The sequence below is a fragment of the Heterocephalus glaber genome, unplaced genomic scaffold (genome assembly GCF_053883595.1).
Source record: "Heterocephalus glaber isolate CG9 unplaced genomic scaffold, H.glaber_assembly_v1.0 deba00000071, whole genome shotgun sequence".
Classification (NCBI taxonomy): Eukaryota; Metazoa; Chordata; class Mammalia; order Rodentia; family Bathyergidae; genus Heterocephalus; species Heterocephalus glaber.
This window is the reverse complement of record NW_028258137.1, coordinates 19,197,710-19,219,910: the sequence shown is the minus strand read 5'-3', so window position 1 is coordinate 19,219,910 and position 22,201 is coordinate 19,197,710. Positions and strand designations below refer to the sequence as shown.

Here is a 22,201-nt window from a genome sequence, read left to right as displayed (position 1 = left end):
AACTAAGGACTGACTGACTAGCAGACAGCTCAGAGCTGTTGGTACCAGGTGATCTGTGTGGTATTCAGGTTCATACCTATGTCTTTGTTGAGTCTGTGTTACCAAGTAATTTATGTCTCTTATCTCAGTAGGTCTTCATAGCTAGTATAGGAGACAGAGTGACAGCCCCCCCAAAACTGTACAGACAAGGAAACAGTTTAGCAATGCTCAGTAAGTTGCCCAAACTACTCACTGACGAAGTCCAAAGTCATAATTATCCAAGACCTTTCCCACTGTCCTTGCTCCAGTCTGGAGCTCCCCACCATACTCCCCAGATTCCGGACAGCTTTGGGCCTAACTATCCTGTCACCAATAGTAAAGCAGGAGAGATAAAGACCAGATAAGTACCACTACAGTATAGCCTGCCCTTGTCCCCAGCTTTCCATGGCTCTATCTACTTCCATGAGTTCCAGCATTGGTCCAACTTCTTCAAATATATCAATGGCACCCTCCAACAGTAAAGTAGAACATGGAGATGACTTTCTCTTTGTCTTCAGATCCTCCTACTAGGCACTGCAATGGTGAGTCTTCTTTGATCTGAGGAGCTGGAATTGGGCCTCAACTGGGTCCTAGAAGGGTGACTTCCCTCACTGTCCAGGTAAGGAAACTGAGGCTCAGAGAGAAGATAGGATCAGTATATACTATGTTACAGCTCAAAAGCCTATACTGGAATTAGAATCCAAACCTTTCCACTCTATCCTGTGCTTCTTCCGCTGACCCCATCCTGACTACAGTGTCCAGCATGGGTGCAGAGTAGGGGATCTCAAAGGTGCCAAAGTTTCTTGAATGATTTCCTAGTGTCACAAGGAGGAAGTGGCCTTCTGGGCCATGAACCATCCCAGGATCACTTAGCCAGAGGCTGGGATAAGGAAGGGCAGGATGAGCAAAGGAGAGCTTGACCCTAGGGTTTGTGGGGGAGGAAGGGACCAAGCCTAGGTCCAGGGTCAGGCTGCAGCTGGGTGGTGTTTGTGGTGCATGAATGAGCAGTAGGATGGGGATTGATGAGGACCTGGGCACTTGTCTTCTTCTCTGAGAAAGAGGAGGAGGAGGAGGAGCTGCTGGGCAGGAAGATGATAAATGGGTGACTGGTTGTCTCCCTACCTCAACTTTGCCAAAGACCATGAACATCAGAGGTGGTGACCTCATTAGTATATGTGTCTTTACTCACATGATAACATACTTCCAACTCCAGATCCTACTTGGACACGAACAGGGAGGGCATGTGGGTACCAGTTATTCATCCCTTTCTGAATGACCTGAATGATTGGGCACAGCTGTGGTTCAGTCACAGCTTGTCTTTTAGAAGGAGAAAACAAGCCCTTTCTTCACTCCACACTAGTGGGAGGTCCTTGCTTTCTTATATCAGGAACTCTCATCCTTATCACCCAGATACGTTTGGCCAGCTTGGCTACCTGGCTTGACCTAAAAATCAGGGTGCTGAGGTCTGAACTCTACAAGGCTTGGACTGACTGCCCTGCCTACTGGGATGGAGCAGCCACAGGGACCCCAAATGATGGCCTGCCCTACTGGCTCACATTGGATCACAAGGAGCTATAATTGTAGCTGTATATTCAGCCTGTTGTGGCCCATGACATTGAGGCCCCCAGGCTGAAGTTTGGGATGGAGATCCTACTCCAAATGATCCTGGAGCTAAATGGGGCTAAAGAGAAGCACACAGAGCTACAGCTCCCTCTGTAGGGGAGAGAGGGTGGACTTGAGTGCAGGTTGCCTCTATTTGTAGTGTTACATGCCCATTATGGAGCCTCAGTTGGCTCTACGTTCATGTAGTCATTCATCCTCTGTATATCCACCCATTCAGCTAACACTTGTGAAGAATCCACTGCATAATGTTCATTTCTAAGAGTGACATGTGTCCCCTTGTGTTAGACACACTCGGTACAGTCCCCAAGATACTGTGGATGGGTAAATCCCAATGGACGTCCACATTCTTCCACAATCCACTGGCTCTGGGCAAATCCTTTCTTCCTCACCTCATCTCCTTTTGGGCCTGTGTTGCTTCTTTTTCCAGCCCCCAAACTCTCTCCACTTTGAAAAAGATGTTTTTGGAGTTTTGCCCTTACTTGGGTGTCAGAAACCCACATCCATCCACCGCTCAGAAATTTCTCCATGCTCTCAGAGCTGTAAGGATCAAATAGAAAATCTTACCCAAACACTAGGAACTAAGTACCTTTAAGCTACTATAATAAAAACATCATAAGTTTATAAACAACTTTAATCACTGTTTGGAGGTTGAGAAATGCAGCTCGAAATTCCAGTGGATTTGGTATCTAGTGAAGCCTTGTTCTCTGGCTCACTGTGACCTAACTTGGGAAAAGGAACAAGCAATGGCCCTCATGATCTTATCATCTCCTGAGGACCTTCCCCTCTTGCTTACATCACATTAGAGTTTAAGTTTCAACATATGGATGTGGCTGACACAAACTTGCATTTAGAGCTTGCCAATATCAGCCACTGATTTTACCAGTTACTGAAAATGGTCATACCTATGGTCCCCTGTATTAAATGCCGTCTATTATTAACTCTTTGAAAACCTTATCAACTCATCTCTATTTGTTCTAGAATGGTGACTGGCCCTGTTTTTATTGTAAGGAGAATAGGGCTTGTCCTCTGGGCCCTGGATCCTGGGCTATCCAGGAGCTGTCCAGAAGGTCAGTTGTCTACACACACCGTGTGGCTCACACTCGAATGATAATGCCCATCTACGATTCATTGTTTTTCCTTAACTTTCCTCCACCAGCCAAAAAAAAAAAAAAAAAAAAAAAAAACCTCTCATATTTTTCTCAGTCTTCACAGGTGTCAAATTGTGCCCAATCTGCCTCTGTTCCTTGAAAGCATTCTCTCTGTCTTTATGAGGCTGAATCCATCATTTCAGAGACCCTTGCCTCCCTCTATGCTGCAGCCTATGACCAATTTGTCCTTCTTGGCACCAGTTTTCCCAGGGGGATCATCTCCTTTCTTTCATCCACTACATTTAACCACAGAGCCTCTGAATATCTGGTGTGACAAATGAACATCCAGGCCTTGCCCATCCTGAACACAAGGAGGCAGACAAAGATAACGTTAAGTCTGAGGTGGACTTGAGCTGGGAAATCAAAGGTATGTTCTTTTTAAGGTGCAAGATCTGGTGCATACTGCTTCTACTGTGTTCTAAAAGGACTATTGAGCTCTTACTGTAAACATATCTCTGTATGTTTCTCAGTACTGCAGATGCACGGGACACTTCCCCAGCGTGTGTTTTCAGTACACGTTTTGGAATTCTAGGAGTCATCCAATTTTTTAGAGCCTTAGCATAAAATAATTTGCACGTAGAGAAATTCAACTATGTTAGCCTCATTTTGGAAAATTTTGAAATGTGTGAGACTGCTACCACCAGCATATCAGGTATTAGACTGTTTTTCCACTCCAAGGACTTTCCTCAAACCATTTTACAGTCATCACTGCCTTCCACCTTGCTCTCTGGCAAACACCTAACTGCTTTCTGTTGCTATAGTTTGCTTTTTGTATAACATATGAAAGGAATAATTTGTTACTGACTCTGTGACCTTACCTAATTTTTGTGATTCAAAATATAGTTCTCTCTTTGTATTGTGGGGCAGTATTCCATATTGGGAGACACTACACTTGACTACTTCCCAGGAGATGCACATGTGAGTGACTTCCATGTCTGGTTATTTTTTATAAAGCCACTCTGAACATTTCCAGACATATCTTTGTGTGGACACATGCTCTTGTTTCCTTTGAGGTAAAGCCTTGACCAGAAAACTGCTGAGTCATGTGACAAGTGTGTGTTTATCTTTTCAAGAAAATGCCAAAGTCTCTTCCACAATGACTGGCTCCCTACCAGCCGAATGTGACGGGGCCAGTTGCTCTACATCCTCACCAACTCTTGGGTCTATGAGTATTAAATCTACCTCTGTTGAATCAGTGTGCAGCAGTATGTCATGGCTGATGTTTCCCTGGAGTTTTAGCCTGTCCTTGCATCTTCCTCTATTTGTCTCTCTGTCTCTATTTTTTTTTCTAGAGCACTGTATGAAGTGTGATCAACAAATACATAAATCTTTTAATAAAAATTTTAAAAATGTATTATACTGAAAGACTTTGCTATTAATACCCTTCAAAATTCTCCCCCTCCCCTTGTACTTTTGGGGGGGGGGGGTACCAGGTATTGAACTCAGGGCCTCGTGCTTGCCAGGCAGGCACTGAGCCACTGAGCTACATCCCTGGCCCACCTTGAATATTCTTATCCCATTGTTCTTGCCACTGTCTGAAGTTGTTCTGGAAGTTCTCTTTCATGAGTGCTTGTTGGGCTGCCCCCGTTTCCTAGATAGATTTAGAATGTTTTGGTAATTTCTGTGATATAAAAACATTATGGTGTGTCCTCATCCACTGGATCTGGCATCTGACACCTCTGGCTCTTCCCTAATATTAGAATGACAATGAAAGGCAAATATTTTGAATTGATTCAGGACATAGAAGCAAGGTCAACAGCACAACCAATTGTAAATTTGCAACTTCTCCCCAACATGAAAATTCCAAGGATAATCCTCTTCATTCTACATTTTTACTATCACCTTGGTCATCATCAATGTCAGGGCTATGGTAGGATGGTGCAATAGTGACAGAGCACTTGGGGACGTTCACCCCAACAGTGATAGACAGCAGCTCTGGGATTAGAAAGAAGCACTGTGCTGTCCTGTTATCATGAAGAAGCTTTTACAATGATCCTGAGCTTGAAGAAGCTGCAGATCTCTCAGCAGCCACAGCACAGCTACTACTTAGGTAAAGATAATGAAGGGCAGAGAAAGTATCTTCCAAAGCAAGGGCTGGGACCATGGCTTGGACCAGCAAGATTTGGATAGGAAACATTGAGTCAACTACAGGTGGAACTCAAGATGTCCTGTCACTGTCTGTGTACTTGTTACTGTAACCTACTTGCAATGTGGATATTATGCTCAGGAAAAGGCCAAGAAGAGAGGAATGGAACACTGGGCTATGGGAACCTAAGCCCATTAGGGGTTGTATGAAGAGGCCAAGCCTGGTTGAAAATAGGTACTAGAAGTCACCGGAGGTTGAACCTGTATCATTTCCTCCACAAGTCAGGCTGGGCTGGCACTCCCAGCAGTTTCTCTCCTTTCCGTGTCTTGCAAAGATTTTCCAAGGTTTGGAATCTTTCAATTATGGCCCTAGCTCACAAGAGGTACCATAGGCACAGGAGAGCCCTCCAGAGTCCTCAGCTTTGAAATCAATAGGTTCTGTTATGTGTTTCTCAAGTGGATAAATGAGTATAAACTCCATTTTGGCAGAAGTGGCATTTTGGCAGGGAAGGTACCGGGTAGGGGAGGATGAGTAGAGAGGTTAGGTCTGTGAGAAGTGCTAGAACCAGGTGTAGTGGCACACACCTGTAATCCCAGCACTCTGTGAGGCTGAGGCAGGAGGATCACAAGTTTGAGCCCAGCCTGGGGAACTTAGTACCTTAGGGAGACCCTATTTCACACTAAATAATAAAAAGACACCATGGATTTAGCTCAGTGCCATGGCCCTGGGTTAAATCTCCGGTACCAAAGGGGAAATAAAGTACTGCCAGAGTCTCCACTGTGTTTGTGACAAACAACCATGACAGAATAGGGAGGGGGTGGCTGTTAGAGATCTTCAGACAGGAATACGAGGGGATGAGAAACCTTGAAAGGAAACCAGTCAACTATGAGTCCAAGAGGCAAAGAGGAGCCCTCAGCATGAAGGGCACACCCTCACCTCTCTGCTTTTGTTCAAGCTGTTCTCTTTAATTTCTTGCTCCCTCCAGATGATTTCTCCTCTCATGCCTGTGACTGCAAAAAAGTGGACTGAGTGGCTCCAGAGAGGGAAGAGAGGGTTCCTGCTGTCTGAAAAGCACCTTCAAAGGATGCTGAATGAAGAAGAAAAAGGAAGAAGAGAGGCAGCCATGTGCTGCATGCTGGCCACTGGCTCCCTGTGACCTCTGCCCAATCAGTGCCACTCCGCAGCAGCACCCACCTTTTCTGGCCCACTCAGTGCCCCAGCTCCTCCCTGATGGGTTCAAACTCCAACCTGGGCCACACTGCAGTGAGGCTGCCTTTGGGTGAAACAGAGTGCATCCCCAGTAGCACAGGACACGCAGGCAGACTGACCATGCGACTGGACAGACTTCCTATCCTACTGAGTGCTGTGTCCTGTGGGCTCCTAATTCTTCTAGTTCCAGGCCAAGGTGAGAGTTTTGCAGAAGATGACAGGTACTGGGGTCACATTTCCCAAACTGATACAGCCAAAGCCAGAAACTGCAGGGGCAGAGGGAGTGAGGTGAGAGAGAAGTGACAGGGAGGGAGGAGATGGAGGAGATGTCAGTTGATAGTGTGGGAATTGTGTGCCCACAAAATGCCCAAATCCAAGCCCCCAAGATGGGCCCAGAAGCTCTAAGAGTATCAGGGTTGCCTGGGGACATCCAACTCCAAGAGAATCCAGTGTGAGTATTGCTAAGAAACACAGGACAGGCAGGTATGAAGTCTGGCAGAGGAGCTGGGATTTGGGGCATTTCCTTCTTGGATGTTTGGCTGTGGCTGTAGCTGCTCATGGCCCTTTAATGATAATGATAGTAATGACTTCCTGGTGCTCTTTGTCTCTGAGTGTGACACCCTCTTAGCCAGAAAATTGCCCTAGCACTCTCCAAAGGAAAGGTAACAGGCCATGAGGGACACAGAAGCCCCTGGGCACCACATCCCAACGCTGAACTGAGAGGCTATGGGATCCCTTCTCTCCAGGTCCCCGACATGGGGCAAAGGCATGGATTGATTTCCAGGGCAAAGGTGATGTGCTGTATCTCGGTCAGGTAGTCTTAGGCTCCTTATCAGGAGCTGATGCCAGGAGGGCTGTATTTGCAGGGTGTGTTTGCAGCCTTTGATCTTCTGAACCAAAGGGTCCTGGTGTGGGGTCTGATATCTGCCCCACCTTTCCCCAGTGCAATCTGCCCTAGAGGAATCCTCACTACTTCATCCCTATAGTGCACCCTGCTCAGCTTCCTCCCTTAGCTGCTATTGACCATGCTTTTCCAGTGCACCAGGATTTCCAAACCAGAGGATCTTCCCAAACTCACCTATGGCTCCTTTTTAAAGTCTTTACCTTGTATTTATGTTTATCCAGTATCTTTGAGGAGCCACAAGAGGGCACAAGGCTGGGGCCCACTCTCTTCTGGCTCATTTAAACTTGAGTCCTCATCAGGATCATCAAAGACACAGTTTCTTCTACATTGTGTTCAAGATTGTGACTAAGAATATAGATGTGCACTTGTCCTTGGTTTTAATCTAAATGGTAGCAAACTTAGGCCTTTCTGATCTGGCATTTTCCCCTCCTGGTAGTGGGGAAGCCTTACACCATTACATGAACAGATTCCTATTCAAGGATGCAGCTCATTGGATGTACCTGGTCCCCCAGCAGGCACATTGCAGCAGGCTTCGTCCTGTGCTGTAACAAGCATCAGGAATCATTTCGTGGTGGTCACAGTGCATTAAATGGATGGAGGCCTACTGGCAATGTATCACATGTAGGCAGGGAGATAAGTGGATCTTTTACATAGAAAGATGTTAAACTGCCCTTTCTGGTGCCTGGGAGTGGCTGCTCTCCTGTTCTTAGCAGTACCAGATGTTTGTCCATGTGGATCTGGTGGGGAAGGGAGCATTAACTCACCATGGAGTTTGAGGGTATTTAACTTTTTCATGTGGAATTTAGCCCAGATCTGCCATATTCTACAGAGGAAAAAACTGTGACAGCAGTGGGTGGTGCCCAGGAGATGTCATTTGTTAGGGATGACAACAGCACAGGAACTGTGGGCCTGATTGGACATCTCCCTGCACCCTGAGGCCCACTGAGCAACAAGGCTGAGGCAGGGATGCACAGCATTGGTTTGAGGTAGAGAAGAGTGAACAAGCACTATGTGTCCATCATCCATTTTCAACAGCTATCAGGACTTGGAAAACAGTATTATTTGAACCATTCTGATGCAATCAACTGTCTTCCCTTTCAGCCTCAGGCAAACCAGGCTTTGTATGTTCAGTGACAGTATGCATTTCTATCCTAGTGCTCCCCAGAATACCACTCCCTGCATGCAGAATGCTTTCTTTATATCACCATGAGTGTGAGATCCCTGAGGACGGGAGACTTTTCAGCCAATTCCCAGTCCTCCCATTGTCTCACAGACATGGCAGGGTTAGTGCAAATTCTATTCTCACCAGATTGGAGTGTGAAACACTTTGCTAGATGGTTCTAGAGCTGAACATTGGTTCTAAGCCTCAAGAAGCTTGAGTGGGCCTCATGGGATATGCTGGGGCCAGGCCTAGTATCAGTACTGTTTGGATAGGAGAGAGTGAGTTAGTTCAGGACATGTGTGAGGACAGTGTTTATGGATCAGGGTCTCTTGACATTGCTGAGGTGAGCATGGCAAGGAGGTAGCAACACCCACAGTGTAGGAGGGAGCTGCAGTGGCACATCCAACACTGCTATGCAACTTTCTATCTTTAGCCCAGGACTCTGCCAGCCTCATCAGGGACACAAACACAGGGAAGGTTCGGGGCAGCCTTGTCCAAGTGAATGGCACCGGCATGGGGGTCTACACCTTCCTGGGAATACCCTTTGCCAAGCCACCTGTAGGACTGCTGAGGTTTGCACCACCTGAGGCTCCTGAGCCCTGGAGTGATGTGAGAGATGGGACCTCTCACCCTGCCAGGTAAGCTCTCTGGGGAGCTAAGGAAATTGCAGACACTGGGGAGAGTTCTGGTGCTCTTATATCTGGCTAATCTGCAGTAATTCTAGATCCCAAAGCCAGTTTTTTCTGCCTTGGTGGATTTCCACAATGAATGTGTGAGGCTGCAGAGGGTGGAGAAACATTGACAAGTCTTGGCCTTGGGCCTGGGAGCCTGAGGGCATTAGCTCCTGTTCCAGAAAAGAGGAGCAGAGGCACATTTCTCCCCTGATTTGTGTTATGCCTACTCTTCTGTGCCACCAGGAGAAGTGATTCTGGGACATGGTCAGGTTAGCTCTGTGAACTTTTGGGAAACTCTAACTAAAGCAGCAGATACGGAAGATGCCTGAGGAAAGCATCAGCAGTGGCTCTTTGGAGACCCTACCCTCCAGACTCATTGTACATGTTGACTAGACCAGGTACCACTGGCAAAGGGACAAATCTACGATGTTTCAAGTGGAGATCTATGGGTGGGATGAGTTTCCCTGACAGTCTAGTCTTGGGATGAAGTACACCTCACTAATCTTCTTTGGGAAACAAACCTCATTTCCACCTGCAACATCTGTTTGGAGGCTCCTCCCCTGTTCTAGAACCAGATGGTTATAGAGATAAATGGTGAATGTCAACACCTACAGCCAATGGTTCCCATAGACACCGAGTAGTCATGGTTCTTCAGCCTCAGGATAAGGGGAATCCAAGTCTCCATCAAACCTAAGCACTCCCTGGAAGCCTGAGCTCTATCCCAGGTTCCTCCGAGCCTGTGGCCTCTGCCTGTATATACCGGAGGGAAAGATCATGTGTGAACAGGGCATTATGGGGAGCACAACACTGAGGGTTGGAACCAAGTTTGGACCCAGAGTCTGGTTTTCACTATTGCCCAATTCCTATATTAATTAACATTTTTTCCAGGTGTCTGCAAAATGCTGATACAATGAATGCACAAGTTCAGATGCTACTAGATGTCACTGTGCCTACCATCCGAATGTCTGAGGACTGCTTGTACCTGAACATCTATACTCCAGCCCATGCTCATGAGGACTCTAAACTGCCTGTGAGTGACAAACTATGATCAGCTGGGAAATAGGAAGATATTTATTTCTCCAAGATCAGAAGTTGCCTGGGGATATGGGTCAGTGGTATATTACTTGACTAGTAATACAGGACTAGTCAAACACTGAGCACACACACACACACACACACACACACACACACACACCAGACAGAGAAAAATATTAAAAGGAACAGGATTAGTTTGGGTCCTGCTACAATGTAGACCCTGCTGAGAAGCCTTTCCCTATGGGGTAACTATGTGGGTAACTGACCTTAGGTGTAATGGCACCCTGGCTCTTGCTAGAGATCAGAGTTTTGTGCCCAGTACAATGCCTTGGGTGCCCAGGAACTATAGTTTGATATCACCAAAGACTTTAATCATGGTTTATATATTGTGCCAGTGAGATTACTTAACACTTTTGATTAACATTCGGGTGGGACAGCCAAGGAAAGCCATGCTCCTTTCATTTGGAAAGTGTCTGACAGTAATACAGCTAGGCTTGCATCCATGGGGTAAATGGTAAAATTGGAGAGTCCTGGTCTAGTGAATTGAAATGGGACCAACACTCTTGGCCCAGATGATGAAGTTCTACTCGACTTCTGCCTATGTGGGTAGCTCCACGGAGTCAAAGCAATGGATAGCCTATGTGTAACTGAGGTGGGTGTGAGCTGGGTGAGACCCATGGGGAATCTCTCTTGATTTCCCAAGGTGATGGTATGGATCCATGGTGGTGCACTAGTTGGAGGTATGGCCTCCATGTATGATGGATCCATTCTGGCAGTCTCTGAGAACGTAACGGTGGTCATTATCCAGTATCGTGTGGGTGTCCTGGGCTTCTTCAGGTGAGTTTGGGGCTGGGGTGGGAAATGCGGATGGAGCATATCCCAGCAAAGCCCATAACCCCTGTCCCTACCACTTCTAGCACTGGAGACCAGCACGCCTCTGGCAACTGGGGTTACCTGGACCAAGTGGCTGCCCTACACTGGGTGCAACAGAATATTGCCCACTTTGGAGGCAACCCTGACCGTGTCACCATTTTTGGCCAGTCTGCGGGTGGAACAAGTGTGTCCTCACTTGTCGTGTCCCCCATGTCTCAAGGACTATTCCATGGTGCCATCATGGAGAGTGGGGTGGCTGTGCTACCTGGCCTCATCTCCAGCTCCTCTGAGGCTGTCTGCACAGTGAGTGTCCTCAACCTCCCCAGCCCAGGCTGGCTCCCTCTCCCCTCACCTTCAGAGCCTCTGCTTGTGTTAGTTCAGGGGGCACAACAAGGGAAGTTGAGACGATTTGAGAACTGATGGCTTCCTGCGAATTGCTGAGGGCCCAAGAAACAGAATTCACAAAACTCTTCCTCTCCCAGGCTGAGTATTTTTCTTGGCAGGCAAAGCTGGGAACCCACCATTTGCAGATGGAAGGGAGGAAGTTGGAACAACTTCACACCTGCAGCAATTCACACAGGGTACCCTGGGAAATGTGGAGGTCATTTGGACTCAACATTTCCTTGAGCACACCCCTTCCTCTGCCTGAGAGGATGAGCCAGCCCTCTTCAATCCATTTATAGGAAGTGGCCAAACTGTCTGGCTGTGGCCAGGTAGACTCAGAAGCCCTGGTGAGATGCCTGCGAGGCAAGAGTGAAGAGGAAATGCTGGCTATTACCAAGGTCAGGATGAATGTTCTCAGGTGTGGAGGAAGGCGGCTCATGGTATGTGGGAGAAACAGTCCCTACTCCTCTGGACTAATTACCTCCTCTCTATGTCTTGGTGTCCTCACAGTTCTAGATGGGAATGAGGCCCTAGGTACATTAAGGCCATTGGGCATTATCTCAGGGTGGGCAGGAGCATCCTGGAACGAGTTAGAAAAGAGTGGTGATCTGGGCCTGAGAATATATATATGACCTGACTTTGGTCACTGACCTTTAATGTCCCCTCAGACCTTCAAGATCATTGCTGGTGTAGTGGATGGTTCTTTCCTGCCCAAGCACCCTAAGGAGCTGCTGGCCTCTCCTGATTTTCAACCTGTTCCTAGCATCATTGGTGTCAACAATGATGAGTATGGCTGGATCCTTCCCATGGTGAGGCCCAGTAGTCTGGGGCATTGAATCAGGGTGCACAGGTTCTTAGGACTACACTGATATAGGTCTGTCCACACAAAACTCTATGCTTCATCTCTCTGACCTCTAGTACCTGGGCTTCCCTGGCAATCTGAATGACATGGACAGAACGACCATACAGGTTGAACTGCAGATCATGTCAGCACAGATGGTGAGGCTCCTGGGTTCCTGCTCCAATGGACATGGCTCTGCCAAATTCCTGCCCTTTAGCAATTCCCACAAAGAAAGGTTGACATATGTCTCTGTCTGTGGGTGGGGTCACCCCTCTGCCTGATCATTTCTTAAATTCCCAGTCCCAATCCAGGCTTCATCTCCCCACTTTGAGCTCGTGACCATCTCCCCTACCCTGAAGCCCACCTAACCTGACTCTCCATGCTGCCCCTGAGCTAGATGCTGCCTTCTAAGTTTGGTGATCTGGTGATGGATGAATACATGGGAGACAATGAAGACCCCCAGACCCTCAAAGTTCAGTTCTTGGAGATGATGGGAGACTACCTCTTTGTGATCCCTGCACTTCAAGTAGCACATAGTCAGCGTGAGTATGTTTGTAATTGAGGCCTCAGTATCTAGTGGGCAGCTTAGATCTGTGATTCCAGCTCTGGTCCCTTGTCTTTGTGATGGTGCTAGTGCCAGGCAGTTGATCTCCCTCATCTCAGTAAATTCTCATATTGAAATGATAGCAAAGACAGAAATGCTGGAAATATCACATTTTTCTACTTCAAAATATACTATGAAACCATACTTTCCAAAACAGCATAATATTGGACAAAGATACAAGCATAGATCAGTGGAATAGAATGGAAGACACTGAAATAAACTCCATCTAAGTACATCCATCTGATTCTTGAGAAAGGAGCCAAAATCATAAATTAGGGGAATGATAGCCTCCATAACTAATGGTATTTAGAAAACTGAAGAGCCACAAGTTAAAGATTGGAACCAAACTCTTATCTCTCATCTATGAAAATCAACTCAAAGTGGAACAAAGTCCTCAGTTTAAGATCTGATAACTTGAAACTCATAGAAGAAAACAATCAAAGTCATAGGCCCAGGCCACGTTTCCCTGAATAAACTCCAATACTACAGCAAATTTCAGCAAGAATCAACAAAGATGACTCCATCCAGTTCAAGAGCTTCTGCACAGCAAAGGAAACAATCAACAGAGTGAAGGGGTAGCCTATAGAATGGGAGACTATCTTTGCAGGCTAATTTTCCAACAGAGGATTAATGTTCAGAATATAAGGAGAGCTCAAAACATTTAACACCAAATACACAGACACAAACACAAACACAAAAACAAAATTCAAACAGCCCGATAAAACTAAACTAAAAATGAATTTGGAGACATGTCTGAAAAGAAGTACAACGGGGTGTGGTGTTACACAGCTCTCAGGAGGTTGGACTACATAGTGAATTCAAGGACAACCTGACTACATAGAGAGACCCTATTTCAAAGTTGAAGAAACAAAAACAACAACAAAATAAGTATAGATGCTCAATAAGTGTATGAAAACCATTCAAAATTTTTAGGCATCAAGGAAATGCAAATCAAGGCTATGTTGAGATTTCATTTCACCGGAATCAGAATGGTGTCATCAGCCAGACATAGTGTCAAATGCCTGTCATCCCAGTACTCTGGGAGACTAAGGCAGGAGGATTGCAAGTTCAAACTCAGCCTGGGGAACTTAACAAGACTCTGTTTCAAAATTAAAAATTAAAAAGTCCTGAAAATGTAGCTCAGTGCAAAGGCCCCGGGTTCAATTCCCAGTACTGCTGAATAACTAACTAACTAAACTAAATAGTTAATTGGCTTATGTACACTTGGCAAGGTTGGGTGTTGAGTTGAAGAACAGGCTAGGCAATGGCTCAGAGAAGCCTAGGAAACTGTGGTTAAGGAGAAAATATTTGCAATCAGGAAAGGAATTGTAGAGAAATGGAAGTTCGCAGAAAATCATAGCCTCTTCTAGACTTGGAATTAAGACAAATGAAAGAGAATAACTTAGCAAAGAGAAAGAGAAGACTTCCAGGAATCAAGCAGGAGCCCACAGGAAGGATAGCAATCACTAAGCAACTGAAGACAGTGGTGGTGGGGGGGAGAGCAGGCTGGAACCCTGACTCAAAACACTTAACAACAAACAGCCTCCTACCTCACAAGCGGAAGGACCTGAGCTCAATCCCTGGTACCAAAAAAATAGGACTACCACTTGACCCACCTGTATAACTCCTTAGTATATTCCCAAAGGAGTTAAAGTCAGCATACAAGGGTGAGCAAAAACTCGTGCTGCAGGTCCCCCCCCCCCCGCCCCCGCTGTGCCCTGCACGTCCCAGTCTCCTCTCTCACTCCTTCCCACCCTCCCCTCAGAGCTGGCCTAGCCGGCTTCCACTCAGTCTCTCACGAATATTGAGCAGCCCTTGTTGTATTTCCCGAGCTCCATTGTGGAAGCCAAGGCTCACCATATTGTGTGGAGGCGCTGATCCCAGAGTCTTGGTCCAGCTGTGGCCAGCAGAGCCCCGGGCTGGGGCAGGAGCTTCAATGTTCAGGTTGTGCAGATAAATGGAACTCAACCATTAAGCAAAACATGGGAACTGAACTTATCCTAATTACAACGAACACCTCAGGAGGCAATAGCAGATGGCTAGGAAATTGTGGTTTCACCTAGAAGTCTTCACAGTGAATTAATGTGCCCAATTTGTTTGGATATGTTGAAAAACATGACTACAAAAGAGTGTTTGCCCTGTGTTTGTGCAGATTGTATTATCACAGCCCTAAGAAGTGGTAACAAAGAATGTCCTACCTGTCGGAAAAAACTAGTTTCCAAAAGATCATTAAGGCCAGACCCAAACTTTGATGCACCCATCAGCAAAATTTATCCAAGCTGTGATGAGTATGAAGCTCATCAAGAGAGAGTATTAGCCAGGATCAGCAAGCACAATAATCAGCAGGCACTCAGTCATAGCATTGAAGAAGGTCTGAAGATCCAGGCCATGAACAGATTATAGTGGGGCAAGAAACAATAGATTGAAAATGGTAGTGGAGCAGAAGATAATGGTGGCAGTTCACACTGTAGTAATGCATCCACACATAGCAATGAGGAATCAGGCCCTAATAACAAAGGGACCAAAACATCTGATGATTCTGGGCTTGAATTTGATAATAACAATGCAACAGTAGCAACTGATCCAGTAATGGATGGTGCTAGTAAAATTGAGTTAGTATTCAGGCCTCATCCCACATTTATGGAAAAAGATGACAGTCCACAGACAAGATACATAAAGACTTCAGGTAATGCCACTGTTGATCACTTATCAAAGAATTTGTCTGTGAGGTTAGCTTTAGAAGAACTTCAAAGCAAAGGAGAATCAAACCAGATGAACCTTGATACTGCCAGTGAGGAGCAGTATACCATTTATATAGCAACAGCCAGGGGCCAGTTCACTGTATTAAATGGCTCTTTTTCGTTGGAATTGGTCAGTGAGAAATACTGGAAAGTGAACAAACCCATGGAACTTTTTTACACCCCCATCAAGGAGCACAAATGAGCTTTTAAAAACCAAATCTGGCCTGAGCTTTTTTTTTTTTTTGGTACCGGGGATTGAACTCAGGACCTTGTGCTTGCAAGGTAGGTGCCAGAACTACTGAGCTAAATCCCCAGCCCTTGTACTGAGCTTTTTTTTATAGCCTAATTCTTTAATATTAAAGATGTGCCATCATTACTTTTATGGACAGAAAAAAGGGTGAGCAAAAGAACGGTGAATGTTTAAATTTTTTAAAAAATTTAATACAGTAAAGGACACATTGTCAAGAACGTATGTTTGAATTGAGGGGGAGTGTATTGATTATTTTTAGGGGGATTAATGGCAATACATTTTTTACTGTAATAAACTCTTAAATTTAAACTTCATTGTGTTTTCTGATCCCACCATGTACTATAGATAGCCACATACCCATTTTTATTGCAGTACAGTTCACCATGGCTAAGCTAAGGAAATAATAGCTCAGGTGCCCATCAACAGATGAGTGGATAAAGAAAGTATGGCATATAGACACAATAGGCTGTTACTCAGCCAAAACCTAGAATGAATTCACATCATTTGTATGAGTATGTATAGAACTGGAGATTATCATGTTAATAAGAAGACTGATCAAATCAAGTACAGCATTGCATGTTTGCTCTCAATATGAAGAATCTGAGGACAAAAGAAAAACAAAAGAAAGAAAGAAAAAAGAGAAAGATGACCTGATTGTAGAAGGGGGAATAGTAGAGAAAAGGAAGCAATTTAGGGGTCTGAGAAGAAAAGCTCGAGAGTCGTAACTGGGAGAAATTCATCCAAGAATGTTTTGTTTGCATACGAAAGTGCCAAGATGAAATGCACTAGTCTGTATAACCAATATGTACTAATAAAAAAATCCCCAGGGTGAAGTGTATGAGACAGACATTGTACAGGTGAGGAAATTGAGGAAAATAGTGTACAGCGATTTGCCCAAAGTCCTCTGCTGGGAAGTTCAAGGCCATGACTTATTTGAGGCCCTTCCCATTGCTCTTGCTCCAGCTTGGTGACCCACTATTCAGATTCTAGCCAGTTTTTCCCTAGGTATGACATCATGAAAGATGAGGCAGCAGTGCTCCAGGTAAGTGGTCACCAAGTCACACCCTCTCCACATCCTCAGGTACCCATGGCACTGTTTACTTCTATGAGTTCCAGCATCCTCCCTCCTACCTCAAAAACCTCAGGCCTCCCTATGTGAAGGCTGACCATGGCGATGAGGTTCCCTTTGTCTTCAGATTTTTCTTCCACGGCATACATCGTGAGTGTTCCCTGATGTCCATGCACAGGTATAGAGCTCTGGCTAGGTCCCTGAGGAGTGACTGCCTTCACTGTCAACTTGGGGAAACTGAGGCCCAGAGAGAGGCTGTGATCAGCATCCACAATTTTAAACCTCAAAGGTTTATGGTGTGATTAGAATCCAAATCCTTCCACTCTAACCTGTGTTCTTTCTTCCAACTGTCCCCACCTTACCATGGCCAGCAGGGTACACAGTGGGATTCACAAAGGCATATTTGTTTCTTGAATGACTTCTCAGTGTCAGAAGGAAGAAGGAGACTCCTGGAACAAAAATGATCCCAGAATCAATTCAGCTAAAGGCTGGGATGAGGATGGAAATTTAGTCAAGGAGAGGGGCTAGGTCCAGGGAATATGGGGGAGCAAGGGACCAGGTGTGGGGTAAGAGTTAGGCTGCAGCTGGGTGGTGAGTGTGGTGCATGAAGGACAGCAGGACAAGAATCCTCCAGGACCTGGGGCCCTGTCCTCTTCCTTCTGCAGTTAACTTCACCGAGGAGGAGAAGCTGCTAAGCGTAAGGATGATGAAGTACTGGGCGAACTTTGCCAGAAATGGGTGAGATGATGCCCCTCCCTCAACCTCCCCAAGGGACTTGAACCTATCAGGCCCTCTTCTTGTCTGTGGTGACCTCATTACCATACATTGTCCTAAATTACACTATAACAGCCTCCCAATGCCAGGACCCACGTGGACATAGACAGAGAGGGGCCTTATCAGTACAAGTCACTTAGCCCCTTCTCATTGACCTGGAGGGTGGCGCACATGCTGTGGTTCAGTCACAGCCTGCCTCTGAAAGGGAGGAAGAAAACAGGTCCAGGCAACCAGCTCACATGAAGGGACACTAGTGGGAAGTCCTTTCTTTCCTATATCTGGACTCCTGCAATGGTCCCTAGGCCTGCTTGGCTTCCTAGCCCGATTTAAATCAGGGCACTGAGGGCTGAGCTGTGCAAGTCTCAGATTGACCTCCCTCCTGCTGGGAGGGGGTGTCCACAGGAACCCCAATGGTGAGGACCTGCCCCTCTGGCCTGCATTGGACCATGAAGAGAAGTACCTGCAGCTGAACATCCCGCCTTCTGAGGGCCGTGCCCTGAAGGCCGCTAGGCTGAAGTTCTGGACAGAGACCCTGCCTGGCCAGTTGGGGGCTGCCCAGGAGAACCATGCAGGTCCTCAGTGGCCTTTGTGCTCCACTCTGCTATTATTTGCATTGAGTCTGCACACACTGTGAGGGCCACCACTGCATGATCATTGTGAATCTGCAAAGAGGTTGATCTGTGAGGTATTTCTTCCTAGTGGGATTGGGGTTTAGAAACTCCACACATGTCTAGCAGAAGAAGTCCTGTCCCCTGTCTCCCTGAGAGTCTTTCTATCCAAGGAGGTGTCCTCCTGCATATAAGAATTCTCTTTGCATTTTCCTCACTCCCTGATGCTCACTCATCCTTCTTTGTCATCATGTGACTAATTTTCTTTCTCATCTCATTGTTTTCCCTAAGGTTTTTTTGGCTCCTCCAATAAAAACCTGCCATGTATTATTTTTTCTCATACAAAGATGCCAAACTGTGGTCAATCTACCTCTTTGTTCCCCCAAAGTGCTTTGTGTCATTAAAAGGCTTTATCCTTTATCCCAACCCTGGGACCCCCATCCTCCTAATTCCCCTACTTCTGACTCACTTGTCCTCTGAGGGTACCGGTTTTCCCTGAAAGTCCACCACCCCACCATTATATCTGAAGAAAGTCCACCACCCCACCATTATATTTAAACTTAAATACAGAATATCCTGAATTTTGGTTTAAAGATGAAGATCCCCACATTACCCAGGCTGGACTCTAGGTGGCAGGGAAGGATAACGTTAACCCTGGGTTGAGGAATTTGGAAGGTAAGAGACCTTTTCAGTGCACCCCACGAGCGCATATTTCCACTGAATCCTGAAAGCTTTACTGAGCTCCCGAAGCCAACATGCCTTTGTATAGTTTTCAGTTCTAAAGATTCATAGGACACTCCTCCACAGTGGGTTGCCTAGGTATTTCTTAGATTTTAGAGCATTGGAGAGTGTTTTGGGTGTTGAAGGGGGGGGGTGCTCTTAATTTTTAAGAGCTTTCCTGTGAAACATATATAATTATGTTTATCCATTTGGGCCATATAGTTTGGTAAATGTGAGTAAATATGTGAGAAATCCAACCACCAGCACATCACAGTCAAAATGTTTTTTCAATGCCAAAACTCTCCTCACACCCCTATACAGTCATCGCTGCCCTCCATCCTGCTTCCTGGAAACTGCCTAACTGCTTTCTGTTGCCATACTTTTCTTTTTCTGAAATATCTTGCAAAAAGAGTCATTTTTTACTGGCTCTGTCACTTACCATAATGTATTTATGATTCAAGCTTTACTTCTCTGGGGGGCAGCGTTCCATGTAGGGAGACACCACACATGTCCACTTTCCAGCTTACACACACCTGAGTGACTTCCATGTTTGGTTATTTTTATTTTTATTTTTATTTTTTTTTTGGAACCGGGGATCAAACTTGGGACCTTGCGCTTGGGAGGCAAGCGCCAGAACCACTGAGCTAAATCCCCCAGCCCATGTTTGGTTATTTTTAATAAAATTGCTTCAAATACTTTCAGACTTGTTTTGTGTGGACACATGTTCTCATTTCCTTTGGGGTACAGAAATGAGAGGAAAATTTCTGAGTCATATGACAAATGTGTGCTTACCTTTTAAAGAAAATTCTAAACTCTTTTCCACAATGACTGTGTGATTTGCCCCTGCCACACACACACACACACCAGCCATATATGATGGGGCCAGTTGATCCACATCCTCATCAAGATTTGGAGTTGGGTCTTAAATTTGATTCTATTGATTTGATTTGATTCTATTTCTTTTTTCTTTCCTTCTTTTCTTTTCCTTTTTTTGCCTGGGCTTGCACCTTTCTCTGTTTATCTCTTTGTCTTTCCCTGTGTCTCTCTTTCTGCATCACTATATATATATGTAAGTTTTCAACCTCCCCCCCCAACACTCTTGAGACATTTATTCATTATACATTTTTACTACTACTTTGATCATCATCATTGTCAGGGCTTCATTAAAATGATGCAGTAGTGGGGAGTACATGGGACCTTTCACTCTAGCAGTAGTGAACAGCAGCCCTGGGATTAGGAAAGAGCACTGTGTTGTCCAGCTAACATCTAGGAGTTTGAATTGAACCATGACCTTGCGCTAGGAGGAGCTGGGGCTCTCTCAGCACCCACAGTCCAGCTGTAAATTAGTTTAAGAGACTTAAGGGCAGAGCAAACAGCTGGGCAGTTGGAGTCTGGGACCAATGGCTTGGAACAACAAAGAGTTGGATAGGAGACATTGAATCAACAACTGGCCCTGTTGATTAGGTGGAGGTGATGAATCTCTGTCCCCTGCTCTGTGCTGGCTATTCCAATTGACTCCAAGTATGGTTCCTCCTAGAAAGCACCTAAATGGGTTGCTTGGGACACTGGGCTCTGTGAACCTAAGACCACTGGGGGCTCTGTGAAGAGACCATGGCTGGTTGTCAGTGGGCACTACAGGCTGCATGAGGTTGAGCTCAAACCATTGCCTCTGGGAAGTCAGGCTGCTACCTCCTCCTGTTTTGGCTGTATCCTGGTAGTCAGAATCTCTTGGATATGGGTCTGTGTCTCAGAGACATCATGTGTGTCTGTCTCCTGGAGATTATACTGGCCGAGCCCTGAAGGATCCACAGCATTGGAACCAATAAGTTCTGTTAAATGATTGTCAAGTGGATAAAGGACAGTAGACACCATCTTTTGGGATAGGGCCACAAGGAAGCCACAAGGAGGAGGGGGTAAGTAGAAGAATGAGTCCTTTAAAAGTGCTGCAGTCTCCAGTGTGCTCCAATAAAATAGCCATGATAGAATACAGAGTAGTCCATGAAGACTCACACAACTGGACTATAAGGAGAAGGGGACCTTGAAAAGGACCCAGTCAACAATAAGTCAACAGGCAAAGAGGAGCTTTCACTACAGAGGTTACAGTCAGACTTCCCTGCCTTTGCTCAAGCTGCTCCTTTCAGCTCCATTAAAGTTAAATCCAATTCCCCATCTATAGAAATCCTCTGTTTTGTGGTTTAGATCTGGGTTGTCCCCAAAAAGCTTCATGTGCTTAAGTTTCTTGGGTCACAGTGGTGCCAAAGCTGACTTGCTATTGAGAGGTGGATGTGGCTAGAGGTAGTGGATCCACGAGGCATGACCCAAACCTCCCAGGCTCCTCCCTTCTCTTCCTGCTTATGGTCATCATTATTTGAGCAGATTTCCTCTGCCACCATCCTGTTTCTGCATTGGAGCCAGCTGAGCATAGACTGAAATTTCTGAAAGTGTGAAGAAAAAAAACCATCTTCTCCTTTAAATTGGGGTTGTTAGCTATTGTGACCAAAAAAGTGACTAAAACGTTCTTTCTGTACCTCCTCAGTAGCCCTCCAAGGTTCTCCAATTACAGCTTCTTGCTCGCTCCTCTACACCTCCAGCTGTCTCTGTGGACCTTTGACTGCAAAATAAGTGAACACAGCAACCCCCAAATTAAGGAAAGGCTTTCTGGTATCACACAGGGCCTGCAGAAGTCACATTGAGTGCATTGAGAGGAAACCAAAAAGAATCAGAGCAGGGAGGAGGTGGCCATGACCTGCTGGCCACTGGCTTGCAGAGACTGCTGGCCACTCAGTGTTGCTTGCTGGCAACACTCTTACTCCCGGACAAGTGCAAACTGTAGCCTGGGCAAGGTTTTGCTTGGCTGCTTGCCCGTAAGTGCAGCAGTGAAGGAACTGGCCTGAGAGCTGACCAAGACCTTGGGGCTGAGCCACAACACTCTACAGAGATAAAGGCATCTGCTTCTTCTCCTGGGGGCCAGGGTGAGGCTATCATGGGTGTGCAGAGGCAGGAAAAATGACCTTGTGGAGATGACAACAAGAGAACCATGAGTCTGACTGAACACACTCCTGTAGAGAGGATCAGGGTAACTGAAGAGTACAAAGCACCGAGGGTTGGGCCTGTTATGGGGTAGAAAATAGTTAACAGACATGACGTGTCCATCATCTACCTTCACAACAATCTGGATGAGACAACATACTTTTATCTGGATGGTTAGGTGACTTTCAATTGCTTCCTCCCCTTCTGATCCCAGCCAGTCAGGCTGGGTATTTTATGGTCTGATCATAGCTGTACATCTGTTTCCTAGCTCTCCTAAGAATACCACTCCTTGCTTTCTTTATGGAATATCACCTCCAGCATGAGATCCTTGAGGATGGGAAACTTTTCCACTGATTTCCACTGTCCTCCCTGTGCCTCACAAAAAAATGGCAGGGTTAATACAAAGGACCCTCTCCCCCTTCAGTGAATGATGCATCAGTGAATAAGC

The 22,201-nt window shown here is 45.9% G+C and overlaps 1 protein-coding gene and 1 pseudogene across 1 annotated transcript; both read left to right on the top strand.

Annotated features, from left to right (window-relative positions):
- Positions 1-6,119: 6,119 nt before the first annotated feature.
- Positions 6,120-19,418, top strand: LOC101696949 (cocaine esterase-like). The gene is made up of 12 exons (XM_013071579.3): positions 6,120-6,280; positions 8,584-8,788; positions 9,713-9,854; positions 10,563-10,696; positions 10,777-11,035; positions 11,416-11,514; positions 11,785-11,925; positions 12,035-12,115; positions 12,355-12,499; positions 16,634-16,771; positions 17,287-17,359; positions 17,798-19,418. The coding sequence occupies exons 1-12, from the start codon at positions 6,205-6,207 to the stop codon at positions 18,027-18,029; spliced, it is 1,725 nt and encodes a 574-aa protein (XP_012927033.1). The 5' UTR covers positions 6,120-6,204; the 3' UTR covers positions 18,030-19,418.
- Positions 12,513-16,627, top strand: LOC147830647 (E3 ubiquitin-protein ligase RING2 pseudogene; annotated as a pseudogene).
- Positions 19,419-22,201: the final 2,783 nt, after the last annotated feature.

Coding starts and splice junctions, on each gene's coding strand:
- LOC101696949 (XM_013071579.3), top strand. CDS start 6,205: ATGCGACTGGACAGACTTCCTATCCTACTGAGTGCTGTGTCCTGTGGG. Junction 11,926..12,034: donor ATGGCTGGATCCTTCCCATG/GTGAGGCCCAGT, acceptor TCTGACCTCTAG/TACCTGGGCTTCCCTGGCAA. Junction 12,116..12,354: donor AGATCATGTCAGCACAGATG/GTGAGGCTCCTG, acceptor CCCCTGAGCTAG/ATGCTGCCTTCTAAGTTTGG.